Source organism: Macadamia integrifolia, chromosome 8, assembly GCF_013358625.1.
Source record: "Macadamia integrifolia cultivar HAES 741 chromosome 8, SCU_Mint_v3, whole genome shotgun sequence".
Lineage (NCBI taxonomy): Eukaryota > Viridiplantae > Streptophyta > Magnoliopsida > Proteales > Proteaceae > Macadamia > Macadamia integrifolia.
Window position 1 is genome coordinate 17,617,994 of NC_056564.1, and position 14,097 is coordinate 17,632,090.

The 14,097-nt window shown below is 37.5% G+C and overlaps 2 protein-coding genes across 2 annotated transcripts; both read left to right on the forward strand.

Moving 5' to 3' along the window:
- Positions 1–3,447: 3,447 nt before the first annotated feature.
- Positions 3,448–5,610, forward strand: LOC122085806 (5-amino-6-(5-phospho-D-ribitylamino)uracil phosphatase, chloroplastic-like). The gene is made up of 2 exons (XM_042654391.1): positions 3,448–3,590; positions 4,136–5,610. Exon 2 carries the CDS (start codon positions 4,162–4,164, stop codon positions 5,332–5,334), a length of 1,173 nt encoding a protein of 390 aa, XP_042510325.1. The 5' UTR covers positions 3,448–3,590; positions 4,136–4,161; the 3' UTR covers positions 5,335–5,610.
- A 3,906-nt stretch (positions 5,611–9,516) lies between these two features.
- Positions 9,517–12,551, forward strand: LOC122087582 (tubulin beta chain-like). The gene is made up of 4 exons (XM_042656758.1): positions 9,517–9,667; positions 9,983–10,377; positions 10,516–10,785; positions 11,640–12,551. Exons 2-4 carry the CDS (start codon positions 9,984–9,986, stop codon positions 12,308–12,310), a joined length of 1,335 nt encoding a protein of 444 aa, XP_042512692.1. The 5' UTR covers positions 9,517–9,667; position 9,983; the 3' UTR covers positions 12,311–12,551.
- Positions 12,552–14,097: the final 1,546 nt, after the last annotated feature.

Consider the following 14,097-nt stretch of genomic DNA (forward strand, 5'->3'; position numbering starts at 1 on the left):
ATCCACTAAAGTAGTATATTCAGTTCAATTATGCGTTTTCCAAGGTAAAAGTGACATTTGTTCAAAGGTAGTGTCACCCAAGTTTATCGATAAAGTGCTCAAGAACCATGTTTCTGACATTGGTGTTATTGATGTTTTTGATATGCTTGGTTAGTGAGAGTTTATGATCTTATTTAACTAAAAATATCATAGTGGTGACAACTAAAATTTAAAAACGGTAAAAATCAAAGTTTAAAGGCGGTGTCTGCTAAGGTTTATTGGCAGTGTTTAATCAAAGTAATTGACGATAAGTCAAGTTAATTAACGATATTTCATCATAATTTATGATGTATGACAATATTTAGCTAAAGTCTGTGATTTATAACGGTATTTAACCTAAGTCCAAAGAAGTGGTGGTTTACCACAGGTGATTTACCAAAATTTATGATTTATGATGGTATTTAATATAAATCCATGATATTGGTGATTAATCACAGGCGGTTTGCCAAAGTTTGTGATTTATGATGGTACTTAACTTAAATCCATGGAAGTGGCGGTTAGCCATAGGCGGTATGCCAAAGTAAGATATTAATTCAAGAAAATGACGGTTTGCCTAAGTGTTGATTAATATCAAAGTTTACTACCTGTGAGGTTTTTAAGATATACTGATCTTTAGATCAGAAAATGACCTATAAGGAAATGTATATTTCATATGATCACAGGTATGATATCAATTATTTATATATATATATATGTTTCCAGGTGATTTGGATTGATAGTTTTCTATTGTTTGTAACATTAGATAGTTATATGTCGTATATTGAGGTGTATTTTTTACTATTGTTTAACAGTAGAGATTATTGATTGAACCAAAGTTTGTTGGAGTGGTGTTCAGTCTTGGGATTATTTGGCTAGATATCAATGGAAAGACATTAGTATCAGTGTAGCCCAAGTGAGAGATTGTTAGGATTTTTATGTGGGCTTAACTGATATCGATTGATCTATTGGGCCCAAGCAATTTTAGACCCACTCTGATTAGGAAACTCCTAACTCTTTCCATTGTGAGAGTGGAATAGGGTTTTAGGGATTTTATTATAAATAGAATACTGACGGTCCCTGCAGCCATTACTTAATGCCTTATTGATTTTGGGAGCACGACTTTCTCACAAGAGCAAGTGCACAGAAAGAGAGGAAACCCTAGAGTAAGAGGCTACAGAAGATCTCAGTAGTATGACTCTACTTGTGTAGTTCATCATTGTCATATTCATGGGAGTAATATTTAACTATATGGGACAGAGGTTCATGATCTATGCTCATGGGGCTTCTAAACTTACATAGGTACTTCTCTATTCCTATTTATGGTTTATGTCATGAATGTCCCATTGTTTATTATAGATATGGTAAATCTATATGGTTATGTATTTTAATATAGAAGTACCTTATTGTTCTTAGTTTAGGAACTACACCTATGATTAATCTTTTATGATTGGTTGATGATTCTTGTATTCTAAACACTATAGGGTTATTCATATGTTTAATATAAAGGATCCCCAATAGTCCTCACCACCACAGGCCAATGAGGGCATACATGTGTATCAATAAGAGGTAGGATTTTTGTATTCACAGGGGTGCAGACATCATCCTCCTCCTCTCTCCGTTGTGTTAGGGTCAACAATCAGGGATGGTTCCTTTTTTCGTTAAATTCCTTTGACTTTATCACATAAAAGGAGAAGGGTTATACAAGTTGGAGAGTTTTGATACCATCCCTAATAGCATGGATTTAATTGTTGGTATCGATCTTGTATTGATCTAGATCAAATCAATTCGAATCGATCAATTTTATCCTTTCCTCTCATAAAAGAGTAGAATTTTGTTACGATTTTACCTTGTTTCAATATTTATACTCAGATCTAGATTGGTCAGGTATCGATATTTAGGGGTGTCAACGGTCCGGGTCGGTGCGGTTTCGGTCCGGTTCCACCGGTTTCGGTGTGAGTTTGGAAGTGACCGAAACCGACCCAATAAGGATTTATCGGTTTCGGTCCGGTGTCGGTTTCGGTCCGGTATCGGTTTGGGTTCGGGTTGGTACCGGTTTGGATTTATTAGGTTCATTTCGGTTTGGATCGGTTTTTTAAACCGGTATGGAGCCATTAGGAAACAACCAAATGATGAATTGTTGAACTTCGATTTCTTAAATCGATTTGTAACCGGGTTGGTTTTGATTTTTGGTCTAGTTTGAATTCGATTTTCCATACAAATGTATACAAAACTATTCAAATTTTAATTTTTTTAATGAATTTTGGAGTGTTTCGGTTTCTTACCGGTTTGGTTTCGATTTCGGTCCGGGTTTTGAGCCGGTTTCGATTTGGTTTCGGGTTCATCTGGTTTTCGGTGCGGTTCGGTTTGGTTTTAGGGTTACAATACTTGAAACCGAACCGAACCAATAAGGCTTCGGTTCGGTTCGGTCCGGGTTGTTATCGGTTCGGTCCGGCCGGTTTTACCGGTTCGGTTTAGGAATTGACACCCCTATCGATATTGATTATGATATAGTTGACCGATACCTAAAATCATAAAAGTAGGGAATAATAAAAGAAGCCAACCCGTTACATAAAAAGTGGTCCCGAGTTCAACACTCCTTGGTAGTAGTGTCAATCGATCAGGCCGGGTCGGTCTCGGTCAGGCTTAATTGGGCTTGATCACTTGGAAGCCTTACACCGTGAATGCCCATTTAAGTAAACAGGCCTAGCTTTGGGGGGCATGGTACGATTTATAATCCGATCGGTCGGTGTAGGGCTTTAATTGGACTTCCTTAAATGGGTCTTAACCGGACCTTAATTGGGCTACGGACCTATTTAAGTTTGAACGGGTTTTAAATGTGTCTATCATAAAATTCTTTTCTTAAGTTAGTTGAATGCCTAAAAATATGTGAGATAAATCTTTAATAAAAAAGAAAAATGATATGAGATTATGATTACTCTTAAAAAGAAAAATAAGAGATTATGACCTTTACAACTTACAAAATGAAGCTTAATTAAAGCTTAATTAAATCAATCTTATTACAAGGCAAAAGGTAATAAAGCTTAATTTGTTTCTTACTAATACTGGTCAAATAGGAATTTTATATAGTATTAAAGGGGTTTAGGTTAAGTTGGGCTACAACGAGTCGATTCAAACCGAGCATATAAACTTGTCGATTTGGTCGGGTGCCCGAAAGGCTAGCTACTTGCACCGTGGACGACAAGTTTATTAAAAGAACCGGTCCAAATCAGAACGTAAACGTGTCGGGTTTGATCGGGCCTACAAGTGTGGGCTTAGAGTTGACACACCTCCTTTGGAGCACAGAGTAGGGGTATAAATGTCATTTCAACTTTTTAATTCCTGATTCACCGACACGTAATATTTTCAGCCGGTTCAGGGTTACAAGCTACAACGTCTTTGTGTTTTTTTGGGTAGAAATTACAAGTTACAACGTCACTCACTCAGAAACCACAAGAAGAAATGTTCGAAGGAGGTGGGGAGAAATAGAAAGAGAGACACCCACGCAGATCCATTTCATCCATTCGTCTTCCTTTGGAGTCTGATCTTCCTTTCGCTTCGTATCTGTGTCTCAGGTGCTTTATCTTTTTTCTTTTTCTTTTCTTGTCTTTTTTTTCTTCTCATTTTGTTTAACCTGGGTTTTAGCTTGTTATCTGCACCTGGACTGCTTGTAAATCTTATAATTAGATTTCAGAAATTTAAATTTCCTCTGTGCATATAATATTTCTTGATTATTTTTCGTTTTTCTTGGGTTGAATTTCGAAGCATGAGGTGTTTGGTTCTTTGTTGCTTTCTGGAATAAGGGATTTTCCTTTCTTGGCTTGAAATGGGATTTTAATGGTGGAATTTGAGTCTTGCGTAAAAATTATGGTAATTTTTACGTTTCTTTCTTCTATGGGAACCCATTGAAGTGTTAATTGAGGAGGAATTAAAGAAAGTTACACCGTTTCTGAAACTCAATTTGTAGGTCTGGATTCAGGAAACGAGGCTAATTTGGGTTGTTTCAAGGACGGTCTATTGATTGCTGCTGATTGAATTCAACGAACGTATTGAAATTTTATTTTCTCTACCATAGAAAAGGGGATAATTTACTGAAGCTCAAATTTGGGTTAAGCTGTAGTGGTCGCTGTTCCAATTTGGCATAAAATGGTGGATTCAATTGCAACGACTTCCCTTCTTGGGCACTGGCCTGTGTCTCAAGTCTCTCCTTGCAAGGATGGTTCCCATAGGCGAAGAATGTTCGATTTTTGTCTGCTCCCCTGCACATATTTTTTGGGTCGACGGGTTCTTAGTACTTCTATATCTTCAACTCCAACCCCTTCAAGAAGTGAAAAGATTGGAACTAGTCGATCTGTGGTTTCTCCAGTTAAGGCTCTTGCAATGGAACTCACAAAAGAAGCGGATTCGTATTCTCCGGGGGAGGAGAGATCGTCCCAGGATTTGAAGCATTACTGGATAGATACGAGCACGCAACAGAGACGGGGTTTGTGGCCACCCCCAAATAAGGCAGATAATCCTTCGCTACGCAACCCACTGCTACGGCAGGAAAGAATGGGTTGTGGGTCGTTGGGGGCAATCTTTGAATGGGAAGGAGTGCTTATTGAAGATAATACTGATATTGAGAAGCAGGCGTGGTTGGTTCTGTCAGAAGAAGAAGGTAAATCTCCACCACCAGCTTTCATCCTTAAAAGAATAGAAGGAATGAAAAATGAGCAAGCAATTTCAGAAGTTCTCTGTTGGTCAAGAGACCCAGGACAGCTGAGAAGAATGGCTTCAAGAAAGGAGGAGATATATCAAGGTTTGCAAGGTGGGATTTATAGATTGCGGAGGGGTTCGCAGGAATTTGTTAATGTTCTGATGAACTACAAGATTCCAATGGCCTTGGTTTCCACACGTCCAAGGAAAGCTCTTGAGATTGCCATTGGAGCCATTGGGATTGAAGGGTACTTCAGTGTGATTGTCGCAGCAGAGGATGTGCACAGGGGGAAGCCTGACCCTGAGATGTTTGTTTATGCTGCTCAGCTTCTCAACTTCATACCGGAGCGGTGTATTGTGTTCGGAAACTCTAATTCAACTGTGGAGGCAGCCCATGATGCTCATATGAAGTGTGTGGGAGTTGCAAGCAAGCACCCTGTGTATGAACTTGGAGCTGCAGATTTGGTGGTGAGGCACCTTGATGAGCTCTCCATAGTTGACTTGAAGAACCTGGCTGATATTGAATTGACGGAATTTGGGTCTGGAGAACCGGAGGTGGAGATGGAGGAAGAAGATGATGACCCATATCCATCTACATCCGTGGCAGCTGATGATTTCTGGTGAGGCATTAAGAAGAAATGTACAGATAGTTCGTTGTTTATCATCTGATTTTTCTTTGCCCTTTTTTTTTTTTTTTTTAGTTTTGATTTTCTTATAGTGATTCTAATTAGGCCATTAGTCTCCCCTTAGCTACGTATATTGGTTGTGCTGTCTATAAACAGAAAGGGGAGAGGGGGGAAAAAAGAGAGAAAAAGCAGTGGGTATAATCCTCTTATCATGTATGTATCTGTACCATATACGCAATATATATATTTCAAACTCTGAACCGTGATTATGACATAGCTCTGTTTCAATCCTAACATAATCTAGTGGATGAAACTATCCAGACAGAAAAAAGCAGTGACATGTTTAATCTGTTATTTAATCCAGTTAGATTGAAAGTTGGGTTTTGTCGACTTAACAAGATCCAGTGTTTTCTGTTATAGTTGTGGATTCATCTCTGGTATGGGTTTCAAGGATGAAAATATCCAGTGTTTTATATTAGAATTGTGAAATCATCTCTGGTCTGAGTTTAAGGATGAAAATATCAAGACAGATGAAGACAAAGGAAACTTGCACCAACTGCTTATACATCATAGATTTGAGCAATCATCAAGGACCACAACAACTTTCTGGTGGAAGAAGCTTCAACTTTGTTGACAGGCAATTTCATGGAAGCTTGGTGAAAAGACATCAGACCATCAAAACAATTTATACATCTGAAATAAATTAAAATCTGTACTACTACCCACAACCTGCATCAGAAAATTTGAAAAAAATGAAAATGAAAAGATTCAGGGAAATTGAAGGGTGAGAGATTTAAACCATGTTTAAATTGGATGGAATATTAGATTGCTGCCCTTAATACTTCTTACACTTCAATATTGGCTTCACATACTTCTGATTTCTTATTATTTTCCGTGCTTAGCAGGGCTGTCGAGAATTTGTTATCTCATTTTTCTTTTCATAAAAGTGGTGGATATAATGCATATAGGATGTTTTGGTTTGACCGATCTATATGTTACGTGAGGTAAACAGTCAGTACTTTATTATAGTCTATCGTTATAAGCATGTGGCTGATTTATAATGGTGTGTCAGATTGACAGTCGACACTTGTTATAATTAGCTATAATCCGATAATCTTTTTGTATGGATCCCCACGCTCTTTCTTGCTTAGAATCTTCATGTAATCGACCCCATTAAGTTGGAATCAGGTTTAGATGTTGTTATTATTGTTGAATCATCAAGTTTCATCAGGATGATTCCGAGATTATCTTCATGTAAGTTCAATCTTTACCCTTGGACTCCAACTTGTTTCTTAACTTGGCAGATGCAGAATCTGCAGTAGTTAATATGAATCAGGTTTTTTACCTTGAGAAAAATCATAGCTTCTGATTTGTAAAAAAATACTGATGTACCAATGCTAGAATGCAACTAAATATCAAGAAAACATTTTTGTTTCGACTTTAAACTATAATAAATTCAAATTTTAGTCAACCATTGTTGAATACATTTAGTTACCCATTTGTGCACAAAACCAAAGAGGCTGAAACTTTTCAAGAGGAAGTTGATGCTGTGTTTTTTTTTTTGTTTTCTTATGTTGTCATCTTCTGAAAACAACCCATTTATTTCTTCTATTAACAATACTAAAATTGCAGAATATTTTCACGAAGATGCAAAGATCATCATTTCAACAGTTCAGAAGTCATCTGAAACAAAGTGTTTCCTAATTAGCTACCCTACCAAGACTAGCTATATTCTTGAATTAAATTGTTTATTGTTATATGTTTTTCTTTTAATAATTATAAAATTATAGGTGCGTATGTGTTTTCATTTTCATTCAAAAGTTTAGAATGTGTTTTAATTTTGATTTTGTATTCTTACCATGTTGGTTTATTCTAATTATAAATTTTTTTTTTTTTTGGTAAAAGGAGAATTTATTGATGATAAAAGCATGTGTACAATCAATAATTTATGTCTCATAAAGGTCATGAAGCAACTATGAATGACTGAACTTACTATGTATATATTAATCAGTTTTAAATTATCATCGGTTTAAATCATTTATCTCAAATTTGAAACTAAAATTGGACCATTAATTAAATGGTTTCACAGTTTTGATATAAACAGCTAGATCTGATTTCGATAAACGATTTCAATTTGATTTTGACACCCTTAATGTCATGTATAATAGGCTCCTCGTCATAAGGAATGGGAGAAGGCTGCTCCTTTATCAGGCAGATTACTTCGAAGCAATCGGATTTAACTAGAATTTTTGGGATGTTCACACTCCACCTGAATCAAACACAACCAGAATGCCAAGGCCTCTTCCGTACTAACCTGGTTTTAGAAATCGGTGTTGGGTTGATCCGTATTGGTATCTAGCCGATATTGTATTAGTGGAAAGATACGAATCAAAGGTAAAAAAAAAAAATTAGGGAAAAAGAAGAACACTACCCATTCACCACACCTAAACACATGGAGAAGTGGAGGTGGGAGTAGGGGCAGGTTTTCATAGCCTGCCTGCACTTCCCCAAGTGTGTAGGCATGATGAACTAAAATGGGTAGCGTTCCTTCTCCGAAAAAACAGAACTGAACTCACTAGTGGATAATCCACATGCACGCATCCGTTAAAATCTTAAAGAGAGTGACTGATGACACAACTCAACCCAACATTTTTCTTCTCTAATGGTTGAGACACTACAGGACATGACATTCACTTTAGTACTTCATTAACATTGAGTTATATATAGTGGCAATAATCAACAAAGATAAGTTTATACTATATATATTTGAACTTCACTATTGCAAGTGGTCTCTTCCTCCACTTTTCTTGTGTCTGTACTTCTATCCTTTCTTGGTCCCTTTTAAATGGTTTCTGTCTTTAGCATCAATTTAGCCATATGATATTGTTTATAAGAAGGGAAGATTTACAAAAATATCTTGGGCTCCTAAGATCACGTGGTCACTGATCACTACTATTAGGTTCTCTTAATTATAGTAGTTTATAGTAGATTACTGTGTAATAGCAACCACTTAGCTGAACACAGATGAGTCTTTGGTGGCCTATGCATCTCACTCAGATGATGGGTGGGTGGTTGCTGTGGTGGGAACATCTCATCCTAAATTGTTTTAATTTAGATAAAGAAAGCTGAACTTAAATATTTAATACTTGTCCTTGATAAGCATATCTTAGGTGAAACTATGCTCTCAACATCAGTCTGTCGAAGAATGTAATTATTAGTTATTCTTTTTGCCGCTTAATTAAGATGAGAAAATAAAATTGTGGGACAAATTATACTTTTTCTTTCTTTTATGTACATCTCTCAAGTCTAGGTACTTTATACACACAAAATTAAGTCATATGTAGAAATTAGATTTAGATGCAAATTGTTGTGGTTATAGATATTCTACTTAAACTTCAAAAGGGTAATTGAGTTGGTAAGGGACTTTCGTCTCAGAAAGTGTGTAGTTCTAAGTTTAACTCTTTTTATCTTCTTGGGCCACTCACATGGGGGTGTTTAGTGCACTTCACCACTTTCGGTGAAAGTTGAATTGAAACTTGAATGGTTCTCATTCAATTCCAGTATGACCCGATTCATGCGATTGTGAGATCAGTATGCAACTATAGGACTAGTTAGACCGAAGGCTTGAATACTCATCATTAGTAAAAAAAAAAATATGTATATACGCTCCACTTAAATACTAAAATGAGAAGAGAAAGTTGTTTTCTCTTTTTAGTTCTTCCATTAATATATTATCATGAAAGGTAGGTAGCATTGAGATCCAATGCTGAACAGCCAAGCAATCCCATATGAGTCACAAAACAGTTATTTGAGCAGAGACACTCATAACTTCAATAACTGAAATGTCCATCACTACCCATTTCATCCCTAGTTTTTTTCCCATGAAGGCACCAAAGTATTCACTGTTCATAGAATTTGGGCTAAAATCCATCCAAACAGCAATTCTAATCTCTTCTAACCAAAAAAAAAAAATCCATCCTAGATTAGTTTTATAAGACATGTATAGTAACCAAATGTCTTGTTATGTTAAGCAAACAAAGTAATCCACAATTAAGAAAGAAACAAAGTTGAGGATATTCAAATTAAAAAATAAAAGACTATAACATGGACCTTCTTGTCTTCTTTAATGTCCAGCTCAGAGAGCATGTTGGTGTTTGACAAATGACATGTCTTCTTCCAAACAGACCCACATGAAATCTATTAGTACTCACAACTCACTACAAAAGCACATCTCCTTTCTAAGCTTCTTTGCTCTTCTTTCTTATCTACTCTCTCTCATTGCTCCTCTGCCTTCTGAGTTTCTTCTGCTCATAACCCTGCTATTCATCAAGGTAAATTTTGATCATGTTATCAATCAATTTTTTTTATTACAAAAAGTTCTAGCTTTTCTATCAAATCTATCCCAAAATTTAGAAAAACTTCACCTGTAAACTTGGCTTAATAGTATCAACACATGACTACTTAATTTGCTTCTCACTATGTGAAATCAAACCAAATACTCAAAAGAGAAGAATTGGTCAGTTTTCTACATTCTTTTGCCTTCCATGGATGGAAAGATCAACCCAGATGCCCAAATCTTTCATTGAGTGTTTGGAGTTTGTTTAACTTTTTGTCCATAGTTGAAGATCACTAGCTTTCTTGTGCAGGATGAGAGAGATTCTTCACATCCAAGCTGGGCAATGTGGAAATCAAATTGGTGGCAAGTTCTGGGAGGTTGTGTGTGATGAACACGGCATTGATGCCAAGGGAAATTATAATGGCAATTCTCAAGTTCAGTTAGAGAGAGTCAATGTATACTTCAATGAAGCTAGTGGTGGCCGCTATGTCCCTAGAGCTGTGCTAATGGACTTGGAACCAGGGACCATGGATAGCTTGAGGACAGGTCCTTATGGCCGAATCTTCCGGCCAGATAACTTTGTTTTCGGACAAAGTGGTGCCGGAAATAATTGGGCCAAGGGACACTACACCGAGGGAGCCGAGTTGATTGACTCAGTTCTCGACATTGTCCGTAGAGAGGCAGAGAATTCTGACTGCTTGCAAGGTAGTCGATAATTTCAGAATACGTTTTAGACCCATAATCTATTCCAAAAATACATACAAAACACAGCATAACTTCTTTACATTGTTGTTGGGATGTTTTGATCCTGTGATGCTGACTTGATTTGGCCTTATGTCCTAGGCTTTCAGATCTGCCATTCACTCGGTGGTGGGACCGGTTCGGGGATGGGGACATTACTGATATCAAAGATCAGGGAAGAATATCCAGATCGGATGATGCTGACATTCTCAGTGTTTCCTTCACCTAAGGTCTCCGATACTGTGGTGGAGCCGTACAATGCTACCTTGTCTGTACACCAATTGGTGGAGAATGCCGATGAGTGCATGGTTCTTGACAATGAAGCCCTCTATGATATCTGCTTTAGAACACTCAAACTCGCAAACCCTAGCTGTAAGTTTCTCCATTAGTCCATTTCTGGTAAGGGCAGGTTTTAAAAACATGGAATCAGGATACATATCAGATTGGAATCGGCCTCTAGATCCATTAAGGGTAGTTCCCGTATAAGGATCGAATTGACCCGAATTGGACATCTGGTTTTTTATTTCCTAAGTAAGGGTGTCAATTTGGGACTGAAATTGTGAATTGTCCTAGAACCAATCCGCTATAACTTAGAATCGACCCAACCCATACTATTGAACAGGACGATTCGATTCTGGGATCTAATTTTGAAATCGATTATTAAATGGAATGGGGGTCATAGGACGGTTCTGGGAAGGGTTTCCTAATGGTTCTAGAAATGAAAAAACCAATGAGATGCATATTTAAACCTAATTCATACTTTATAGCCACAACTTAATGGGTATATCACCATTACAAAGAAAAATAAGTGGTTTTTATTTTTGATAGAAAAAGAAATAAGTTTTCTGTTTCTCAACAAAGAATCACTTGAACCTGCCTGGTTTTACAATTCAGACCCAATAGTTTACTTTTTTGTACGCAAGAGGCTCATGTGGCCCTTGTGTTTATGGTGCTAGGGCTCTCGCGGACAAAAACCTTTGTTCCTAGGATTACTTGAATGTTTGAATGTCTAGAATTGCAAAGGAACTAAAACCAGACCATTCCATTATTAAACCGAATTGGATCCTCAGTTTAATAAAACAGGATGTTTATGGAATTGGCCTCTCAGGACAGAACCGATTATGACCCAGTAACCAAAAGCCTCACTCGAACGAGTCCAGTTGACTCAGAGTCATAAGCGTCAATTTTACATATACTGATTGTGTTGTGTACTTGTGTTGTCTCAGTTCGAGACCTGAACCAACTGATCTCGACCACAATGAGTGGAGTAACGTGTTGCCTCCGATTCCCTGGTCAACTCAACTCAGATCTCCGCAAATTAGCAGTAAACCTCATCCCATTCCCACGTCTTCACTTCTTCATGGTTGGATTTGCACCACTCACATCCCGTGGGTCCCAGCAATACAGAGCTCTCACCATCCCTGAGCTCAGCCAACAAATGTGGGATGCCAAGAACATGATGTGTGCCGCGGACCCACGTCACGGCCGATACCTTACCGTGTCGGCAATGTTTCGTGGCAAAATGAGCACAAAGGAAGTTGATGAACAAATGATCAATGTTCAGAACAAGAACTCTTCCCATTTCGTCGAGTGGATTCCCAATAATGTAAAATCGAGTGTTTGCGATATCCCACCAACCGGGCTTTCGATGTCGTCGACGTTCATGGGGAATTCGACGTCGATACAAGAGATGTTTCGGAGGGTTTCGGAGCAGTTTACTGTTATGTTTAAGAGGAAGGCTTTCTTGCATTGGTATACAGAAGAGGGAATGGATGAGATGGAGTTTACAGAGGCAGAGAGTAATATGAATGATTTGGTGTCGGAGTATCAGCAATACCAAGAGGTGGATGTCCAAGAGGAGGAGGAAGAGTATGAAGAGGACGCTGTGGAACACTAGAAATTAATTAATGAAAAAAAAAAAATGTGTGATTATCTTTGTATTTAATTAATTAATTATTTACTATGGGTGTTGTGTGATAAATCTTTTTTTTTTTTTTTTTTTTTTTGGGTGATGTGATTGCTTGTGCTTTCTGGATTATTATTTATTTTGTGTAAATTCTCTTTAAGTTGTGAGTTGAGAATGTATTGAGTTCATTGTTTGGTTTGTGCATAAAAAGTTCTTGTGAATGGTATGCTCCCATCTTAGAATTTTTTTAACCAAGGATCAAGGTTTCATGAATCGGTATTGGATCAATCGAATTGGCTGATATGTATTGGAATAGGTACTGACCTATCCAGTCGATTTCAGCCAGATTTTGCCCTATCTAATCTAATATTGCTAACTGAATTAATGTTTCGATGAAAGAAAGAACTATCTCCCTCTAGCATTCCCATGCCCACACATTCAGGAGGACAACGGTTAGAATTCCTCCTCCCTTTTTTGATTTAGCTAAATGTCCCTAGACTGATCTATGTTGGGAGTGTGGGACATGGTGTGTTGGAGTTGTTGGTGTTCAATGTCTTGTATTTCAGTCGCAGTTTAATCCAGAGAGTAGTAGTGCAAGCGCCTCGACAGAATAGAATGATGGTCTCTCTTGTCGGTAAACGAACCATGGGGGTTACAAGGGGGCAAGAGGCTCCCGTTCGAATGTTTTATTTGAAGGTAATTTTGTACTTCTTGGTTTAGGGTTTTTCATTATATATTTGTAGCGTGGTATTTCTTTCTCTGTAATGCAAGTAATACTAAGAGGTGCGAGGACGAATGTTATAACCCTATGATCCATTGATAGTGAAACAAAATCTCATCTCACATCGTAAACCTGTTTACATTGTTTGTTCTTATTTTTCCATTACCTTCTACATCGCTTTTAGGGTTGTGTTTCGATTTATATCCAAAGAGAGTAACAGTCAAGGGCTAATTTCATCCTAATTACTTGATGCTCTAAAGCCGCTTGGCCTCTGTACTTGAAATTATGGTGCAAATAATTAAAATCGGTGACAAGATCAGCCTCAGCTAATCCCAATTCCGGTCCCGCAAGAATCAGTCGAAATTGGTCAAACTTGGAAGACTCCATTTGAACCGTCCAAGATTGGATCGGAATCAGTCTCACCTTATTCTGACTGTTGTAAAGGTAGCATTCCTATTTGCACTTTATGTTGAGATATTATTAAGAAATGGGAAAAAATGATTTGGATCAGCATGAAATATCATTGATTTTCTTATCATAGACAAGATGAAATCCTTTAACAATAAATTCTTTTACATGTGACACAAAAATATTCAGCGAATAAATCTGTCTAAAACATGCCCTAATCCTAGTTTTTATATAAGAATTGAATGAGACGGATTGACCAATCTAGATCGAGATCCAATCCACCATCCACCACAACACAATGCAGCAGTTCATGATCTCCATCTCTTTTTTCATTTTTTTTTTTTTTAAATCAACATGGATTGAAGCCCAACCTCCAAAGTAGCTTTAAATTCTGTAAAGAACAGCGGAAAAAGATTGCTACTTGGTCACACGGCTTTGCAGCCAAACACATGGGATGGTAACTGATTGGATGCGCGTGTGCCTCCTCTGACTAATCCCCACACTGGTGCGGTGCCCACTCTAAGCAAGGTAGCGATCCCCCAGCCGAGTAAGTTAATATCCAATATATTTGACCACCAAACAGAAATATCCCCCTTCTTCGCATCGTCAGATTCCAAGTTCATTGAATTGAATAATCAATTCTTAATTC

What these genes read in the sequence shown, in the direction of transcription:
- LOC122087582 (XM_042656758.1), top strand. Translation starts at nt 9,984, where the DNA reads ATGAGAGAGATTCTTCACATCCAAGCTGGGCAATGTGGAAATCAAATT. An exon ending in GAATTCTGACTGCTTGCAAG is followed by an intron (nt 10,378 to 10,515) that starts GTAGTCGATAAT and finishes CTTATGTCCTAG; the next exon opens with GCTTTCAGATCTGCCATTCA. An exon ending in CAAACTCGCAAACCCTAGCT is followed by an intron (nt 10,786 to 11,639) that starts GTAAGTTTCTCC and finishes GTGTTGTCTCAG; the next exon opens with TTCGAGACCTGAACCAACTG.
- LOC122085806 (XM_042654391.1), top strand. Translation starts at nt 4,162, where the DNA reads ATGGTGGATTCAATTGCAACGACTTCCCTTCTTGGGCACTGGCCTGTG.